The sequence below is a fragment of the Laetiporus sulphureus genome (assembly GCF_001632365.1).
Source record: "Laetiporus sulphureus 93-53 unplaced genomic scaffold LAESUscaffold_23, whole genome shotgun sequence".
In the NCBI taxonomy this organism is placed as follows: Eukaryota; Fungi; Basidiomycota; class Agaricomycetes; order Polyporales; family Laetiporaceae; genus Laetiporus; species Laetiporus sulphureus.
Genome location: NW_024468532.1, coordinates 81,177 through 98,536, shown reverse-complemented (window position 1 = coordinate 98,536; position 17,360 = coordinate 81,177). Strand labels below are relative to the sequence as shown.

At 52.9% G+C, this 17,360-nt stretch overlaps 8 protein-coding genes across 8 annotated transcripts; 2 read left to right on the top strand and 6 right to left on the bottom strand.

The window, feature by feature from the left end:
- Positions 1-113: 113 nt before the first annotated feature.
- Positions 114-1,133, bottom strand: LAESUDRAFT_654649 (lish motif-containing protein; the record flags this gene model as incomplete). Its single annotated transcript, XM_040904496.1, has 3 exons — positions 114-497; positions 683-878; positions 1,066-1,133. Coding segments are annotated over 3 exons (648 nt in total), but the record flags the coding sequence as incomplete, so codon positions are not given.
- Positions 1,134-1,619: 486 nt separating this feature from the next.
- LAESUDRAFT_654705 (uncharacterized protein) lies at positions 1,620-2,338 on the bottom strand (the record flags this gene model as incomplete). Its single annotated transcript, XM_040904500.1, has 3 exons — positions 1,620-1,684; positions 1,738-1,911; positions 1,966-2,338. 3 exons carry the CDS (start codon positions 2,336-2,338, stop codon positions 1,620-1,622), a joined length of 612 nt encoding a protein of 203 aa, XP_040763594.1.
- Positions 2,339-2,582: 244 nt separating this feature from the next.
- On the top strand, positions 2,583-6,173 carry LAESUDRAFT_750281 (uncharacterized protein). The gene is made up of 11 exons (XM_040911600.1): positions 2,583-2,764; positions 2,833-3,245; positions 3,299-3,696; positions 3,746-3,964; positions 4,018-4,168; positions 4,220-4,705; positions 4,758-4,803; positions 4,859-4,982; positions 5,036-5,110; positions 5,163-5,303; positions 5,361-6,173. Exons 2-11 carry the CDS (start codon positions 2,873-2,875, stop codon positions 6,018-6,020), a joined length of 2,673 nt encoding a protein of 890 aa, XP_040763593.1. The 5' UTR covers positions 2,583-2,764; positions 2,833-2,872; the 3' UTR covers positions 6,021-6,173.
- A 124-nt stretch (positions 6,174-6,297) lies between these two features.
- On the top strand, positions 6,298-8,897 carry LAESUDRAFT_726425 (rhomboid-domain-containing protein). The gene is made up of 15 exons (XM_040909032.1): positions 6,298-6,842; positions 6,899-7,039; positions 7,087-7,175; positions 7,225-7,339; positions 7,395-7,494; positions 7,549-7,630; positions 7,687-7,748; positions 7,798-7,876; positions 7,938-7,994; positions 8,064-8,118; positions 8,183-8,197; positions 8,248-8,424; positions 8,480-8,540; positions 8,602-8,606; positions 8,664-8,897. Exons 1-15 carry the CDS (start codon positions 6,494-6,496, stop codon positions 8,690-8,692), a joined length of 1,416 nt encoding a protein of 471 aa, XP_040763592.1. The 5' UTR covers positions 6,298-6,493; the 3' UTR covers positions 8,693-8,897.
- On the bottom strand, positions 8,713-10,105 carry LAESUDRAFT_701199 (uncharacterized protein). The gene is made up of 3 exons (XM_040906443.1): positions 9,349-10,105; positions 8,994-9,289; positions 8,713-8,838 (listed from the first exon to the last, which is right to left on the bottom strand). Exons 1-2 carry the CDS (start codon positions 9,985-9,987, stop codon positions 9,065-9,067), a joined length of 864 nt encoding a protein of 287 aa, XP_040763591.1. The 5' UTR covers positions 9,988-10,105; the 3' UTR covers positions 8,713-8,838; positions 8,994-9,064.
- Positions 10,106-11,253: 1,148 nt separating this feature from the next.
- Positions 11,254-12,301, bottom strand: LAESUDRAFT_680349 (ribonuclease H-like protein; the record flags this gene model as incomplete). Its single annotated transcript, XM_040905729.1, has 5 exons — positions 12,054-12,301; positions 11,881-12,002; positions 11,724-11,822; positions 11,514-11,668; positions 11,254-11,379 (listed from the first exon to the last, which is right to left on the bottom strand). Exons 1-5 carry the CDS (start codon positions 12,206-12,208, stop codon positions 11,254-11,256), a joined length of 657 nt encoding a protein of 218 aa, XP_040763590.1. The 5' UTR covers positions 12,209-12,301.
- A 1,251-nt stretch (positions 12,302-13,552) lies between these two features.
- Positions 13,553-15,478, bottom strand: LAESUDRAFT_759755 (uncharacterized protein; the record flags this gene model as incomplete). The annotated part of the gene is made up of 2 exons (XM_040912633.1): positions 13,553-15,203; positions 15,261-15,478. The coding sequence occupies 2 exons, from the start codon at positions 15,476-15,478 to the stop codon at positions 13,553-13,555; spliced, it is 1,869 nt and encodes a 622-aa protein (XP_040763589.1).
- A 195-nt stretch (positions 15,479-15,673) lies between these two features.
- Positions 15,674-17,292, bottom strand: LAESUDRAFT_701194 (uncharacterized protein). The gene is made up of 2 exons (XM_040906442.1): positions 16,840-17,292; positions 15,674-16,780 (listed from the first exon to the last, which is right to left on the bottom strand). Exons 1-2 carry the CDS (start codon positions 17,249-17,251, stop codon positions 15,951-15,953), a joined length of 1,242 nt encoding a protein of 413 aa, XP_040763588.1. The 5' UTR covers positions 17,252-17,292; the 3' UTR covers positions 15,674-15,950.
- Positions 17,293-17,360: the final 68 nt, after the last annotated feature.

Sequence of the window (17,360 nt, the reverse complement as noted above, 5' to 3'; positions counted from 1 at the left end):
CTCCGTGCACCCTTGGTCCCGTGTCAACTCTACTTCGCTGGATATGAAAACGTTCCTGCATTGAGGTCGAGCTGAAAGGACCATGTCAAATTCGAGTTTTCCGATCCACATGTCTAATGCCGTACCTTTGGGAACTCTGCCCGCTCGCCCAGTAGATTCTCGCCCCAATGCAGAAGTCGCAATAAGCCGACCAGCTTCGCCTCCTTGCCTTGGCTTAGACTCTCCAAGATGGCCGCATTCACCTCGCCGGCTGTCTTCATGCGCTGTGCCGGTGATAGGAGTTCAGTCACGGCTGGCGGGGCCATGGGTGAGGATTCGAACGCCAGAAGCGCCATCGTCCGCTCGAGTTCAGACAAAAACTCCGGACTTTCCTCGCCCCTCGGGGCTAACTCTTCCTGAGCGAACCGCAGTGCCTCCGCAACATTGCCTTGGCGAATGTACTCGATGAGCCGTTGCTGTTGGAGGTGAAAGTACAACGCAGGATTGGTGTCCAAAATCTACATGGAGCATGCCGTTAGCACATATGTATATCGAAAAATGAATCTGTGAAAGAGAATCATATTGAAGACTGAAGTTTTGGATATCATGTATCAGCATTGACCCGAAAGGGTCTATGTGTGGTGCATGAAGTATTTAATCCTTTGGGGGAAACAGACAACGCAATCTTTCAACCAATACTCACCTCCGGATTAAGGTCATTGACGCGTGTGATGGCGTCACCCACATCCCCGCGCTGCAATGCCTCACGAATATTCATCCTACTCTCGATGCTTTCGAAATCGACAGGAGACTCCATGCCGGTCTCGCGGCTGAACTCCTCCGCTGCGGTTTTATAGCCCTCTATGACGAGGTAGTCCATCACAAGGCGATTCAGGTCACTGTTGGAGTGCAACACGTCAGCCATGTATTCTCGTTCGCGAGTCGCGAAAGCAAGGGAGACAGGAAGCATCAGGTAATACATGCGATAAAGATTTAGCTCATCTGGGTTCAGAGAGATTCCCAATTTATACATTCATCTTGTGTCTTCCGCCGTGGACAGCACGAGGTGAAGGAAGGGCGACTCACTTCTTGGAAACCTGCACATCGTGCAGCCGACGTTCCCACTCTTCCTGCAAGATTTTCTGAAGGGGCTTTAAGCGTGGTTAGCGAAGAGTCTCGTGCCACAGAAGCTGCAGATGAGACGGACCATGGAGAAGCCCAGAAAGATGGTGGGAAGATTTTATGGAAGGCGTTGAATTTAGGGCAAGCACCACGCTGTCGGGCATCCTCGATCAGATTATTCCGGGCCTGGCCCGGAGAGTTTCATGATTCATCACGCGCCCGAACCGACATGTTAGCTCGATTGCCTCTTTACGGGACTTTGTACGCAAAAACGCAAGAGCGTTTCAAGTCTGAGTCAACGTGGGATTACGGGTTACGTGAGGTTCTATTCGACGTAGCACGATGCAACCGTCATCAGCCGTTGAAGGCAGTACGCTCAACCACGCAATTGCTAAGTCAATGATAGATGTACTGCTCGCGAAATAAGGGCACTCTGATTCTGCGACGGCTGAGCATAAGCATCTCACTGATTGAGCGAGCCCTATGGGCGGAGGAGCAGGCTTGAACAGAAGTCCGGGCTATGCTTTGGATACTGTGCCTCCAGACCGGATTATGTCGAGGAAATCATCTTGACCGAGATTTGCTTCATTTTCTACATGAGTTGCGCATCACAGACTGAACGACGGAATCACGTACCCTCTTTCCCTCTGCCGATAAGGTTGTCTTTCCGTTTCCCCTTCTTTGCTATAGGCTTGCCGATAGTTGGCGCAGGTAATGTTGGCTTGCCGGAACCTCTGTGCGCTTTTGCTTCTCCGGCAACAGCATTTGATGCAGCTTGTGATTGTTGAATAGCGTTGAATAATTTCACCACTGCATGGCACCGGTTTGCAAACATGTTTGAGGTACAAGATGTTTGCGACCTACCTCCTCGTTGGGCTACCTTTCTGAGAGCTCGCTCGCTTTCCCCTCCCCACCCGCCAATTACGTCCCTAATCCGGCCCTTCTCTTCCTTCTCCTTCCTCTCTACTTGTAGCACCTTCTTCCCCTTCTTTTCGAGTTTCTCATTGTTCCGTTTTCTCGCAATCGATGGCTTGAGTGACAGAGGCAAGATAGATGGCGCATCTGTATTCAGTAGAGACTGGAGAGTTGCACCGAAATGCGTCGCATCCGTGGCTCGCCTCTTGCGCTTTAACGTCTTCTTTGACTTTGGCCGCCGCACTTCTGCGATCTCGTCCTCTGTATCTGGCGAGTCGTCCGCTTCGCTCGCGGATGACGCTGGTGAATTAGAATCTTTCATTGAGACGTTGTCGTCGTCCGCGCGAACAACAGCATCATCTTCCTCTGATATCTTGTCAGCAGGAGAGAGCTGTCGTCGTTTAGAAGGAATTGATTCCGTATCGGGCATGGCACAGGTGTCTAGACGAAGGGATAGAATATGCAGAGGCGAACGTGAGCAAGCAAAGAGGGACAGACGGAGACCAAATTGAGCAGTAGTGATCGCAGGGGAAGCGGCTACCACGCGTTGGCGCCCATGGTGGACCGGTCAGATCTCTGCTACGGTCTCTGCCACGACCGATGCACTGACTTGTCCTCCTTTCCCATCATCCCCGTTGGCTATCTCGGCCTACAAGACGATTTACGGTCTTTATTTGGCTCACCACAGGGTTCACGATCCCGTAACGATCTAGGTGCCTCATCTGCATGCCCGTTTCTACGCGTCCATGTGAGTGTACAGACGCGAGGACCGAAATTCAGGTCTCATGATCGCTCATACATTGCTTTGGTCATCAGAATATCACTCTAGAAGGCGTTGCTATAGCCTCTAGCGAAGATGGCTTCTGCCTCTGTGACTTCAGAGGACCTGACCGTTGAACCTGACCTACAGCCATTATACCCGACACCACCGCAAGTATCTCACCTCCTCTCGCCTTCCGTTGGCCTCTCTCCGCAGCAGAGGACAGACCTCGTTTCACACTGCTTGACACGCGCCTGCCAGTTTGGCGACCTGCAGCTGCTCTCACATTTGCTCACCGATCCCAATGCGGGCCCGTACGTGGACCTCGGGAAGCAGGATGAGGACGGTCTCGGACTCATTAGCACCATAATTCTTGGATTTGGGTTTGAGGTCGAGCGGGACATTGAGCGGGAGGAGTGCATCAGGCTGCTGATCTCTGAAGGTTGTGATGTCAACACTGCGGACAAAGGTCGGTGTTCCGCCAGATTTCCAACTCTGGTCGCTATTGACGGATCTACACAGCTGGTTGGAGTCCACTCCATTATGCCGCACTTCTGTCTCCCCCAACTCTGGTGTCTCACCTTCTTACACACGGCGCATCACCGTTTTCGATTACCATGCGGAAACTGACACCCTTGGATATCGTTACCGCACATTCTACAATTCCTGGACGAGAGCATGTTGCTCTCTTCTTGGAGGAAGCGATGCGCGGCGAAGGGTGGAAAGGAGGTAGAATGGAGGAGCAACGTCGTTTGTCAGAACAGCGCACACGCCTTATAGACAAGCGAAAGAGCTTGCAGGACGACGTGGAGAAAATCTTGGGCATTAGTCGAAGGTGGTGGGGTGATCAAGGCTTGGGCCCCTTCACCGACTTATTCGAGGAGGAAGATGAAGACGACAGTTTCAGTGATACCCCTTTCGTGCGTGGCTTCCATTCAATTTAGTGTAGACTGCTAAGACCACCTACAGACTCCTCCAATGGATTATACCTCCATGCTGGTCTTCTCTCCGCTAGCGCTGCCGGACATCTTCCAGTCACTCATCACAGACTTCAAGCCATCACTGCGCAATACAGAGCCGGCTAATGCACTTTACATGCTAGCACGATTTGCCTGTCTCAATTGCGATCACAATTGGCTTGACGACCTGATCATTGGAGCAACAGACGCGATTGAAGAGACGTTTTTTGTAAGCCACAACGCTCCCTCAGCTTTGTACATCTTGGTGAAACATACCTGCAGAATTGCTCGGAAGACGCAACTGCACTTATTTTCTGGCTCTATAACACCACTGTTTGGTTACATCTAATGCGATGCGACAAGGATCTTAACCAGGCATGCGAGATACTGGGATCCTTCACGTTAATCGAAGAGATCCTCAATTCAGTCTTTGGTGAGGTTCCTCCCTCCGCTGAAGCGTTCGCAGTATTTAACTAGTATCCAGTGTTCATCATCCGACTGGCTGAACGAAAGATCGATCAACTGCTAGATGCGGCGCTATTGGATTACACACCGCTCTCGACCGAGTTCGAATCCATTCAGTTCGAATCAGAGTGGTCTTTCCTGCGCTCGTTTGCTGGTGGCAAGAAAAAAGCGGCGGCTAACGGCACCTCCGTGCGTAACAGCGCACCTGCGGCGCCGAGATCTCCCAGCAGACCGTCTTCTCCTGGACCTCCAAACTCCGCGTCACCCACAAACCAGCGCGGCTTCGCGTCGATACGCCAGACACTCACCCGAGCCCGTGCCCCGTCCGCCGCTGCCACACCCCTGCACTCGCTATTCACGGATACGACTCCTCCGACCCCGCCACCACCCTCGCCGAAAGACATCACCGCGTTCATCACTGCCCTGCATACCCTTCTGGCACTCTCCGGCATTAATCCTGCGCTGGTCGTTCAGCTGTGGTCGCAAGTCATGTATTGGACAGCATGTAAGGATGCTGCATGCTCATGTTCAGCGCTGAATTAGTGACGCTGCCTCAGGCGAGACTTTCAATCGTGTGCTGACGCGCAAAAAGTACATCTGCCGGTATGTCGTCGATGCTAGTCATCGCATGAACAGAAGCACTAATTTAAACTCCTAGGTCGAGAGCCGTCCAGATCAGCATGAATCTCAGTGTCTTGGAGGAATGGATCGGCGAGATGCAGCTTCCGCGGGGTATAGGGTCACATTTTGCTCCCGTCAAGGACCTTCTGACGTGGTTGCAGGTACGCATTATTAGGCATCTTGCTCTTCGTGATCATCACTGACGCATTGGCAGAGTCTTTCATCTATAACCGAATTCCCTAACCTCATCGCAACCATTCAGACCCTACGAAATCTGAACCCGCTCCAGGTATGTGTATCATCTACGGTGCCTTGCCACTGGAGCACTGACTCAAGCATAGATGCGTCGCGCCGTACGAGACTATCGATACGAAGTCAACGAACCGCGCATGACAGAGGAGTGCAACCAGTACCTTGCGCAAATGCAAAAGGACTGGGAAAGACATCGGGTCAAGCTCGGGGTGGAAGCACTTCGCAAGGAGGTACGTTTAGTCTTATCATCTGCCCGGTCCAACAGACTAACAAACATGGGCACGCAGATTGGGGAGCGTGAACGCGATCGTGATGACGCTGTCAGCCTGTCTCCTTCATTACACGAGGATTCCGCTCGACCAAGCAGTTCAAGTGCATCATCAACACACTCTCAGGAGATGTCCGCGATTCAGCGTAACATCGATGCTCTGTTCGACCGTACATGGGAGAAGTCACTCTGGGAGCCTGCCAAGGCTCCTGAACCTCTGGGCGAGCTTCTGGACTCTAGGTACATGCTGCCGCTACTGCTCCCGTCTGACCCGATGATGCTCGGCGCGCTCCCAGCGAGTCGATCGACGTCAGAGCAGGAAACTCTTGCCAACCCGCGCCTCAGTCAAGACTCAACGGCTAGTAAGGCAAGTTTTGGATCGCGCGGCGCTCTGGGCTGGCATCTGAAGGCCAAGAAGCTGCGCGAGGTCGGCATCAGCATGCTCCAATCCATTGACGGATCGAGAGCCTCAGTGCGATGGACGAGACCTGTGGAGATGGACGAAGAAGAGGACTGGGAGCAACCACCACCATACACCACGGACGATATGTTGCCTGAGGATGGTGAAGTAGTGGTGGAAACGCGCTTTACACCTCTTACGCGCAGTCGCTCCGGGCGCAACAGAGGAAAGGCGAACAGCGCGATCGAGGAGATCGCGACGCCGTTAGAGGAGGAATGAGGTACGTATGGGACTGTGAATGTTGTCGAGGGTCGTTGTATTAGGATGTCTAGCTGTGTTGCTGTGGGTCGGCTCGTAATGTGCTATCTCAATGCATTTTGTATATTTATCCATACCCATATACATTTCAATAATTCATACAATGGAGCGGTCGCCGGTCGATGTCCGAGATGGAGGGTACATAAGATGGTTCCGCTGGGCGGAGCAGTGGCACGCGGAATCCAATCTCCGCGGCACTGGCACGGTTGGGTCGCGCTGCTGCCTGCTGGTTCGCACTGCGGTTCGCACTGCCATAGTCGTTACGCTGGGCGGTTGCTGCGCGGCCATCTGGACAGCCTTTACCGCTGTGCCAAGGTCAATTCTCTGGCGCGATACACGCCTTAAACCGTTCCTTCGGTCTCTCCATTCTTTCACGAATCTCTCCATTCTTTCACGAACGACACGTACCAACATCTCTGGAGAGTGCGACGACCATGGCCACACATAACGAGCGAGAAGACTCAATCACCATTGACGACGAGGAGACGCTCGGGGGTTCTACCTTGGCGAAGCGCGGTCTGAACCACAGCTACAGCATGTCTACGACAAAGCTCCTTGCGGACGACGAGGACACTCAGAGGCGTAACGAATCATCTGACTCCGTGTATGCGCCAGCGTACCAGTCTGCCTACCCGGACACCGACTACAGTTATGATCCTGCAGGGTACTCGACGGACAAGTTGGGGGAATCCAGGCAGGATCAAATAGCAGACGTGCCAAAAGATGCGCCATACGTTCAACCATGTGGCGAGCCCTATGGAAAGTCCTACTATCAGAATATGGGTAAGTCCAACAAGATCCAGTCGGATTGCTCGAACGACCGACCAAACTCTTGTCAGAGTATGCTGAGCCTTCCGCTGCCCCGCCACCACCGCAAGAACGCCCGAATTACTTCCAGCGATACTTTGGTCTCTACCCCATCGAGCAGCGGATAAGTGACAAAAAGGCTGGCCGCGGTATCCAGCAGAAACCGTACATGGGTGAGCTCCATGCGACGACCCTGGGTTTCACGGGCTTATTTCAGCAGTGTGGGCCTTAACTCTCACCATGCTCTGTGTTCTGATCTACGAGTTGGTGACCAACGATAAATATCAAGGAACCCCTATTTCCTTCAAGGCATGTAACATCTGCGTATACATCCCGCATATATTGATGAAATTTGCAGCCAACCGTCAACCCCATGCTTGGTCCCTCAGAAAGCGCCTTGATCACGCTTGGTGCACGTTTCCCTGCATGCATGAAGAACGTGTCGGCCATCCCTATAACGACAGAATTTGCTTGTAAGATGTCGCATCACCTTCAACGATCTATCGCGTGCACTGACGCCAGGGACAGGCCTCAATGACACGGCAAACCCAGTGACATCTGCCTGCGATCTCGAGACCATCTGCAATTTTGGTGGGTTCCACGACAAAGCTCCCAACCAGTGGTTCAGGTAGGTCGCTTGCTTCGCCTCATTGTATACATCATTTGGCCGACAGCAGGTCAGGTTCATCACACCTGTGTTCCTGCACGCCGGTATCATCCACTACCTGCTCAATATGCTAGCACAAATGACTGTCTCTGCTCAGGTAAACTGTCTCTCGTTTACGCGGCATGAGTGAATGCGAATGTGATTCACATGCAGGTTGAGCGCGAGATGGGTTCCGTCTGCTTCTTTATCCTCTATATCGCCTCAGGAATATTCGGGTATGTCTATAGTTTTCCGCTGTGAGGTGTCATTGCGAATGGCTTCCAGGAACGTTCTGGGAGGTAACTTCGCTCTCGTCGGCGTACCCTCTGTGGGTGCTAGTGGAGCGATATTCGGAACAACTGCGGTGAGTCTGACGGGTATGTTGTAACTTCTGTGGCGTCATTCGCTTAGTGTCGGTTATACAGGTTGCATGGGTAGATCTGTTTGCGCATTGGAGATATCAGTACCGACCTGGGCGTAAGGTGGATGCTGTCCCTGTCTCAGCACTGTATCTCACTTGATGAGCGCTGCTGACCGCTACGCAATCTCAGCTAGGATGGATGTTTGTTGAGCTGATCCTCGGTATTGCGCTTGGATACATTCCTTGTAGGTCACTGTCCATTCGTCTTTCCAAGTCCGCAGCTCATAAAACAATCTCACATCATCGTAGATGTTGATAACTTTGGTTGGCATTCTTGCTGCTAGTATAACGTGCTCAGCCGACATATTTTGCAGCTCATCTCGGAGGCCTGCTGATGGGCCTGCTCACTGCCATGGCACTATATCCCATCATCAGCCCTTCCTCACGGCACAGAGCGATCGTAATCGGTCTGAGGCTGAGTGCTGTGGTTCTTGCGATCGTGTTATTCGTTGTCCTCATTCGCAACTTCTATACCGCGGATCCGTATTCATGTGGGTGCAGGCTGGATCACCGTTGTGCTGATTGTTATTGATTCCCGTGTGCTAGCCTGCGAATGGTGTCGCTATCTCTCGTGTATTCCAACATCCTCGAACGATCACTGTCAAGGGTATGTGTGCCTAATCATTGCTAATTTATCATTGTAATTAATGATTTTGTTGTTTCTGCAGCACTGGTACGTTCTTTTCGCCTCGACGCGGAGGAATGCGGCTTATTAACACATATATCGTAGGATTGACATACTCCTCAAGTTCAACATGAACCACATTGAATTAGGATGTCCTCATTAGTCTGATACAATATCTCTATGTTGTCTTTGGGACATAGCGTAGCTTGGAGTATACCCACCATAGACATTTCCTATTGGACTCGGCTTCCTCCGTTTTTAAATATGTATGTCCCACCATCTGCCAATGGTATGTAAGTGATGTCGCGGGCGGATGCTTCGCGCATTTACGATTTTGCTCAATTTTTACGCAACGTCGAAATGCACGATAATGCGTTGGTATGCAGGGGGACCGCTCCTAAAAGAGTCACCCACGAGAGCAACCTGAATACTCACTGGCTGTATGCGCCCATATTTGATGGTTTATTCGGAGCAGTCGTAAGTTGGCACTGGTGAGATAGTAGCTGTCATGGTGTCATTATGGGCGATGACGAATCAGTCGTCGTTGGACTCTCGGGAACGGGAATTTGAGGCTGGGCAGGACGTGAAATGTCTGTTTCGTCCTTGGATGGCCCTAGTGTGCTTAACGGCGTGCCCTGCCGATCCTTATTCCCAGTGCGAGATTTCAGAAATTCCATCGATGGTGTGGGCAATGCATGAAACGTTGTGAGCGCTTTGGACAGGTCGTCCAGCTGTTGACGAGTATCAGTGTCAATTCATTTCCGCCCCTGTCGTCTCCGGTACAACTAACCTTCCCCATTATACCATCAATCGCGTCCCTGCGTCCTTGGAATGTCTCTGCAAGGGTGGCAAAGTCCGCATCGCGCGTGGTCTTCTGCTGCTCTTCTGCCCCCGCGGTATCCTCCCACTCCTCTGGCGCACGGATAGTGCCGGTGGCCATGCGCCCTGCGCCCGCCGTCGTCCGCTTGGAACCGCGAGACTCGACCGACCCGATGCCTTCCATCTGGAGGTGCATCCCTGCAATCTCGCTCTGGAGCTCGCGGATACGGGCGAGGTGCGACCAAAGCTCGTCTTTCCTGTGGTCGAACTTGGCGCTCTTTGCCTGGAACTCGTTCTCTTGGTCACTGCGAGTGTCGGCAGTGGCACCAATCGGCACACCAGAGAAAGGGTCGTACACCGTGTTGGGTGCGGGCACGGGACTGGACGTATCTGAGCGTGCGTTTGATGCGAATGGGCTCGCCGTCTGATCCGTGTGTGCTGGGGGAGCATCCACGCTCTGTGCCGATTTGGCTTGCAGTGTGGGAGATGTAGCCTCCTCCTCTTCGGACTGGGTGGATAAAGTCTGCGGAGGACCAACCAGCTCGGCGAGTATAGCGTCATGCGGGGTTGCCAACGCCGCAGTGACAGGTCTGTCCAGCGTCGGTCGCATGCCGGACAACTGCTCGGTGGTGTTTTCTGCAGATGAAAGGTGGTCGTCGTCGGAAATTCGTTCAGTGGAGGGCTGCGATGTTCGACGAGCAAGCCTCCACGAGCATTGTCGATGATCGTAGTGCGATTGCCAAATCCGGACTAGCACGCTACGGGTATTGAGGCCTGCGTGGTGGCGCGGCTGCTTTCAATATTCAAATGTTCAACGTTCAAACGTTCAGTACTCAGTACTCAGTTCCCAGCGCCCTGTCAGTGGGCCGAGACGGTCTTTTTGCATGCGCACAAGCGATCAATGCGTTCGAATCTCCTATTTTATCCCACATCTTTCTAATGCTTAATTGCAGCCGCTTTTTACGTTGCTTTTGAGATGATATTGAGATTAGGAAGCTGTCAAATCACCTAAGCGACCCGCAGGGGCCGAGAGCGAAAACGATGAAATACATTGAAGAAAGGGCACTCGTGCCTGCTGTTAGCATCCAGGGGAATGTAGATGGGTTCGCGTTTGTTCTTTCCATCATTGACCCTAAATCGCTTAACACTGTTTCCAATGTGACACAGCCGATTTTCAGCGGGGCGGCCGTCTCTCTTGATCGCTTTGCTTTCCATTATGCGCGTCTACGAGTTTGTCTGCACGTCACAGATATGCATGCAAGCCCCCTACCGCTCATCTCGGACACGAATGCTCCGTCATTCCAGTACAGACTAACGGCAATGCGTTACAACTCGGCGCTTGCAATCGGTAGTGTAATCTCGCTATAGCTGCCACATAATGACGTTTTCCGGGTCCAATCGTACTTTAGTCGGGCGCATGAAACTTGGACAGGAATTGGCCTGATGAGACACGAAGGTGGCACGGTCAAGCAAGCGATATCAATGAGAGGTCAACGGATCGTTGGCCTTGAGCTTCTGCGGTTGAACTCTACCGGAGCTGCAGGAAACAGGATATCGTATGTCATAACCGTGATATGCTTACCGAAAAAGAAACCCGTTCTTTTTGCCAATGATCAGGGGAAAGATACGACCGTAGCTGTGGCATGACACAGTCATGGATTGCGTACGTTACTCCAGCTTCACGATACAAGATCATTGGCAGCATTATATACGAATGCGCTAAGCTAAGTACGCAGCCAGCGGCATCTTCTATATACAGAATAAAGCGACCGCTCGCCGTGCCTCTCTACCTCGCCATCATTTCAGGTAGAGAGTCCGAACCCGCAAGATATGTCCCCTAATTGAGTGCGGCTGAGCAACGAACGCAACGATAGCCTCACAAATAGCACCGCGAGAAGGTACTTGGCGGAAGAACTGTAGGCCACTGTCCCTTCGAGATGGAAGCCTCCCACTCATTCGCAGACGACCTGTACAGATCGATTGCGGCGCGTGCGTTCTCCAACTAGATTTCGGGGGAACGGAGAGGAGTAAGCATATTTTAATCCGGGCAAGGCATGGATGGTGGGGTTGACGGGTCCAATGAAGCGTGGGTGGGAGATGGAAGGTCACGCGCGAAGCATGGATGAGCACACGTACAGCGTCTATCTTGCCCTCTTGGATGCGTCTGCGCATGAGGTGCCACATGAGAGTCTGCAGACCGACCACCTGGTTAGGTGTACGCAATGAATTCCGGAACGGCTGATAGAGGGCAACGTCGCGAGTCGCAACGGCAGGGTGAGGTATCCCTAGCACTGTGCATGTCTGCTCGATTTGAGAAAATAACGTTCATTCGTAGAGGAATAGTACCGGATAGATCTTGCCAGAGCGAATGCCCAATGAGAATTTTGGTCCGTATCAGGTTCGCGACTTGTTGTTGTACTTCGTTGAAAGGCAGAGCGCCATTAGCTGCATACGTCAGTACTTCACGTTAACACCGCACCAAGAGACTGAGCAAATAGCGTACCGGGTTCTAGATTGCTGGGCTCGATTCCCGTGGTACCTGTGCGATAATCAGACACCGTCATGGTGGGCTGCACGTATGTGTAATATACAGTCTGGCCCCGGTAGTCAACGATCGCAACTCGGCTACGCAATGGATTAAAACTTGCGACGTGAAGTAGAGGAGAAATGACTCACGCGAGCATGGACGTACTACCTCCTGGCCCACAGCCGACACAATTGCAGGCTATGCCCAGGAACTGCTCAGCGACAGGGATGGGGTATTTCTGCGCCATGGCGAATACGAAGTGTCCCTGTGCTCGAAGAGGGTGCACGTATAGGACTCTGGACATGGCTGTCTCAATTTTTATACTGGATCCCTCTCGTGCCAATCGCCAAATATCGACACAGTGGACTGAGTTGTTCCGACAGGGATTAGACAATCGCTACCCCGAAAAGTAGGCCATGGATCTTGCAGTATGCGGTATTAGGCAGGGATTGATGGCATTATGTATCGAGGCCTTGCGTTGGTCGAGACACTTCGTGCGCTTGGTGGCATCAGTTGTTCCCGTCGTGAAATTCGAAGACAGCTCTTGGACGCAGTGCACATCTAGTATGTCAATATAGGGCTTCGCGGTGTCGGCGAGCTCGACGTTCAGATTGGCTTCAGCAGTATTTTACGAGAGCAATAAATCACCGAGAACCAGGAATGGATTATCATGCCTAGATCCGTAAAGAGCACCGCAGTGACGTCGATTTTAGGAGAGAAGCGGACCCTAATGTGCCAGAGTACGTGTCAGGAGACAGCGTGTAGATCGTGTTTCCGTCTCCTCCAACATTTCGAGGGTTATAATCTACCAGCTGTGCGGAGGCTTGAGGGCAGCAAATCGCATTGCAAGCCGAGTTGGGAATGTTACCTACCATTAAGCCGGGCATCGGCCACTTCGGCGACTTAAAAAGACGTACAACACGAAAGCCGAGATCTTACATTAACGCGCAGAGTGAGATCGACACGAGAGTATATAGATCCACGGTATCAGAGTTTGCCTCTATATCGATCTATTGACGCTCGTTAATCGGGAATTTCAGTATCTGTTGGTGCCTCAAGTGGCAGATCCACTATAACCCGCGCAAATTCGTGAGCGAGGAACGTAGATGGGGCTGCTCCACGTCAGAACGCTCACCGGAATAGCAAGCTGTAGTACTAATCCAGCTATCGCCGTCGCAGCTTATGCATTCTTCGATTGCGTCAATCTCGTCGAGAAATGAAGAGTCTCATCAATTCAAATTCACACAACGTCACAACCCTTGAGCGTGTTCAATGAGGGTGGAATTGGCCTAACGGGACGCTAGCTGTGCGATGAGCACGCAGACAGAATGCACGTTCATGATTAGCCGACGCGAGGTTACCGACGGATGCAGATGGCACGGGACAGGTGTCATGTAGAATCATTCAAGGAAGCAAACTCTTGCTAATGGGCTACAAGATCGTATCTCGCAGTCCTGGTCTATTCGGAATTGGTATTCATCTACTGCAAGCAATGCCGCGGAGGTCCAGCAAGATCCCTCTGTGATCTCATGGCAATCAAAAATTAGCCCGTCATTATCTGGAGAATGAAACTCACATGAAGTCTGATCAGCTATCATACCGAGCGGCACCACTTGTGCATGAGCTTTATGACACAAGACTGGCATGATTACCCGATGCCGCCATCCGCGACGTCTACAGGGCCCCGAGAACGCCGTTTCTGCATGGCTTGCCATAAGCGCCTCCGCAAGAGCCGCCACTGCCACCCCTCCTCACCCCTTCGAGAAAACGCGAGCGCAGCCGAGAAGGCTCGCTTGCCCGAAAGATTGTCATGCTGGTGTTCGTTCTTCAGGCTCTGCTCGGCCGCACGCTTTTGACGCGCTTCCTCGACAGCTTTCTGGGAGCGATCTACGGCATCAGCCACGCGGAGATCGCCTCCTTTGATAGCGAGAGAAGCAAGTAGTCGGCGGACTTTGTCGTCCACGACTCGATGCCCCCATCGGGCCACGAAATGGTAGACGAGCGGCTGAGCCATAGCTATTCCGTTTGTGGATCGTTTGAGGTGCTGCATCAGCAAAAAGAGTGTGGTCGCGCTCGGCTGCAGGTCCGGACGTAATCGAATGAGCTTGAAGAACAGCTTCCTCGCGAAATTGTAATGTGGCAAGCCGCGTCGTGGGCCAGGGAGCATGTGCAAGTGGACGATGTCGAGACAAGCCTGATTCCATCGTGGGGGCAGCTTCTCAGGAAGCAGTCGGAACAGAAAAGAAGTTATCGTAATAGCGTGCTCTCGATGGTTCGTGAGTATCAGGATTCGTACAATTTGTCGAATGGCACGAGAAGGAATCCGGGTCCAATGATTGTCGGCGATTGTAGGTAGGTTTTGCATGAGAATCTGATGTCTCTTCTCCAACGTCTTGAACTCGACTGGGGGCACGACAGCCAGCTCCCGCTCCGAGGGTTGAGTGGTAGAATGCCGCCACCGTCGCAGTGAATAGTTATGCTCCACCGCAAAGAACTCGAGCCACACCGACAGAGGCATACCACGATTTTCATCTTGAGCGTGCATGAATTGCTCCCTCCAGGCCGTATGCCATCCAGTCCCGTCCCTCAACAACAGACGCACTCGGAGCTGACGGGTGAATGAATCTGGCGGTGTCCCTCGAGCCTGCATGTCCCTGAACAACGCCCTCGCTGTTCCATATCGCACCAGACGTAACGCAAGCGTGATCAAGAGGTTAAATGAACGAGTCGTTTGATACTCTCTGAAAGCTCCGTGGTAGTCAATCAAAGTTTCGAGTGAGAGTGTGGGCCTTGAGATTCGGAAGAACAGTAGATTCCGATATAGACCGGTCGCAGACCGCGGGTTGGGGCGCCGAGCCGGCAAGGGAGGTTCATATGGCCCGTAGTGTACGGTGAGTGACGCAGAAATCGATTCAGGCAGGGAAGCGAGTACTTCTTGCCAAGGGGGATCGGTCGTTGCGTCCGGGAAGGGATCGAGGCCTGGATCGATGGCAGTGAAATCGTCATCTGAGAGACACTCCGGACTGATATACGTCAGCAGCGCGCGCTTTGCCCCGGGTGACCTTGCTCTTACAGGTGCGTCCTGAACGCAACAGGTACGCTCATGCGGACATAGTGCGGACGACCGTGCATCATCAACCTCAAGAAAGGCGGAATAAGCTTCGGGAAGGGACAGCACCCGAGCAATCGGTGTAGTCGTTGGGGAATGCATCTCAGGATGAAGGGATGAGCAACCACCATATGTTACAGATCCTTCCGGGGTATCTTTCGGAATAGGTAGCTGGCTGAGGAAGCTTCTCCTGCATACTCAACGCATCAGCTGGAAAAGTGCATTCATTCAAACACTATACACGCACGAATATCTAGGAACCCGCTGTTTTCTCCCTTCCGCTGCAGGGCGGTTGTCATCGTCACGAGTACGCGGCTCCACTACCGAGGACTGTGCCCGTGCAGTGCCTCCTGGGTATGCACGGCCAGGCTTTGTCCTGACCCACGCTCGACGTGCTGCAGCCTCGAGAATGGTTGTGAATGCGCCGACAAGAGGGGTTGCGGAACGGGTTGCATGATGCAGCATGCATGGACGCTCCAGCTAGATAGGAGCCGGTTGAAAACGCTCCAGGATCAGCGTCGACGACCGCAGGACTGCCAACGGTTCCTGCGGGTACAGACGCGCTTATTTTTCACTGGTGGCCGGTCACGTGCGTCGCGACGCGACGCGTTCTGACGCGCGTTCACCCGAGTGGACGCGTATATGTAGCAACTGTCAATCAGGCTGCACAATGGAAAGTCTGAGTAATTAGGGCGATATATCGTGACATTCCGGAATGTATGCAATGACCGTACACTGAAGGCGATAGCGAGAACAAATGCAGTGTGTATGAAGCAATGAACGTGGGAGCTGGATGTCGTAACGTATGTAGAATCATGAACAGTACCAACCACAGCAGATGCATCGTGTCGTGAGTCGAGAAAGATCGAATGTCCCCTTACCACGCGGCAACAACACAAGGAAACAGTGCCACGATTTCCATGTCAAGAAAGGCCAATTACACTTCCTCCATCGCCTGCCTGCCGACCAGCCACCCAACCTTCGCCACCCAGTGATCGCGTACTTGCCTGAGAGCCTCGAGGCCATAGCCCTTTGCCTGAGCATATTCATCCAAGGCCCTCTCCCAACCGCGAACCGTCTCAGACCCAAACATGCCACCTTCGCGATTAACGACCTGATCCACGCGATCTACCCACGCATTCCACTCTTCCAGCAAGCGAGGAAGAATAAGAGGAATAAGGGCTGATTGAGTGAGCGGTGGCTGCTGCAAGATGTGTGTTGTGAGCGTGGACAGGAAGAGGAACGTTTCTGTGGGATGAGAGCGGTCCTTGTGCTGAGACTGGAGCGCAGCGGCATGGGATTGAGTGTGCGATTTTGAGGATGGCGGGGAGCCCAGTGTCGTTCGTGGGGCCACATACGAGAAGTAGGGGAAGTACGAGAAACATGTCGTGACAAACTCCGTGATGTGTGGCCGCAGCCGGGAAAGAATGTATTCGTCACGCATGCCGCCGGAGGCATGGGAAGAAGCAAGAGCGGTGCCGAACGCTGCCCTACCAAAACCAAAAGTCGCTGTAGATGGCGCGTTCGACAGGCTGCTTCCAAAGCTTCCTCCACTTAGCCCAAAGGAGTTTGAAGGGCCAGGCTGAGAGAAGGGCGAATTGGAATAAGGGTATGCATCGCGGAGTTTGCTGGCCGCATTAGTCAATGCCTGTGTGGCTGTCTCAAGTGTTGGCCGAGGTATGAGCGATAGGACTGTGGACTTGAGGGAAGGCTGTTTGGCGAGCAGCGCCATGAGCAACGGGAGAAGTGCCTGCGATGGTAGGCTTGCTGTGACCGATTGCAGTTCAGTACGCGCAAAGCTCTTAGCACAGTGGCATCAAGCGTACCTAGCAGTACACCCACATCAACATCGCTCTCATCATTGTCGGACGAGGTCTTGCCATCCTTCCTGCCCTTCTCATCATTCCTGATCGTAGCCAAGGCTGACGTGGTGCGTGCCCGTTTGGGTGCAGCGCGCTTCGGGCGTTCCGGCGTAGGGCTCCTGTCCATCTCCTCATCTCTCGCCTGCCTGTTCTCTGACTCCTCATCTGCTTCATGCCGTCGCTTCCCCGGTCTCGTCTGTGCATATTGTGTGTTGATCGGAAGATTCCAAGGCGATTGTGGGGCATGCGAGGGCCATCCTGTCATGGAAGATGTGGATGAGAGGCCGAACCCGAAGCCCAGAGGAGACGGTGAGTGATTCACGCGCCCACGATGGAAGTCGACCTGAAGATGGGGATGCGTAACTACGTTGGCCATTGTCGTCTGTGAGACCTCAAGCTGAAAGGTGGAAGTAAGCTGAGTGCCCAGAGCGGTAGCGCGCGCGTATCACGCTCGCTCCGCACCTGCCCTAACCTTCTGCACGTGA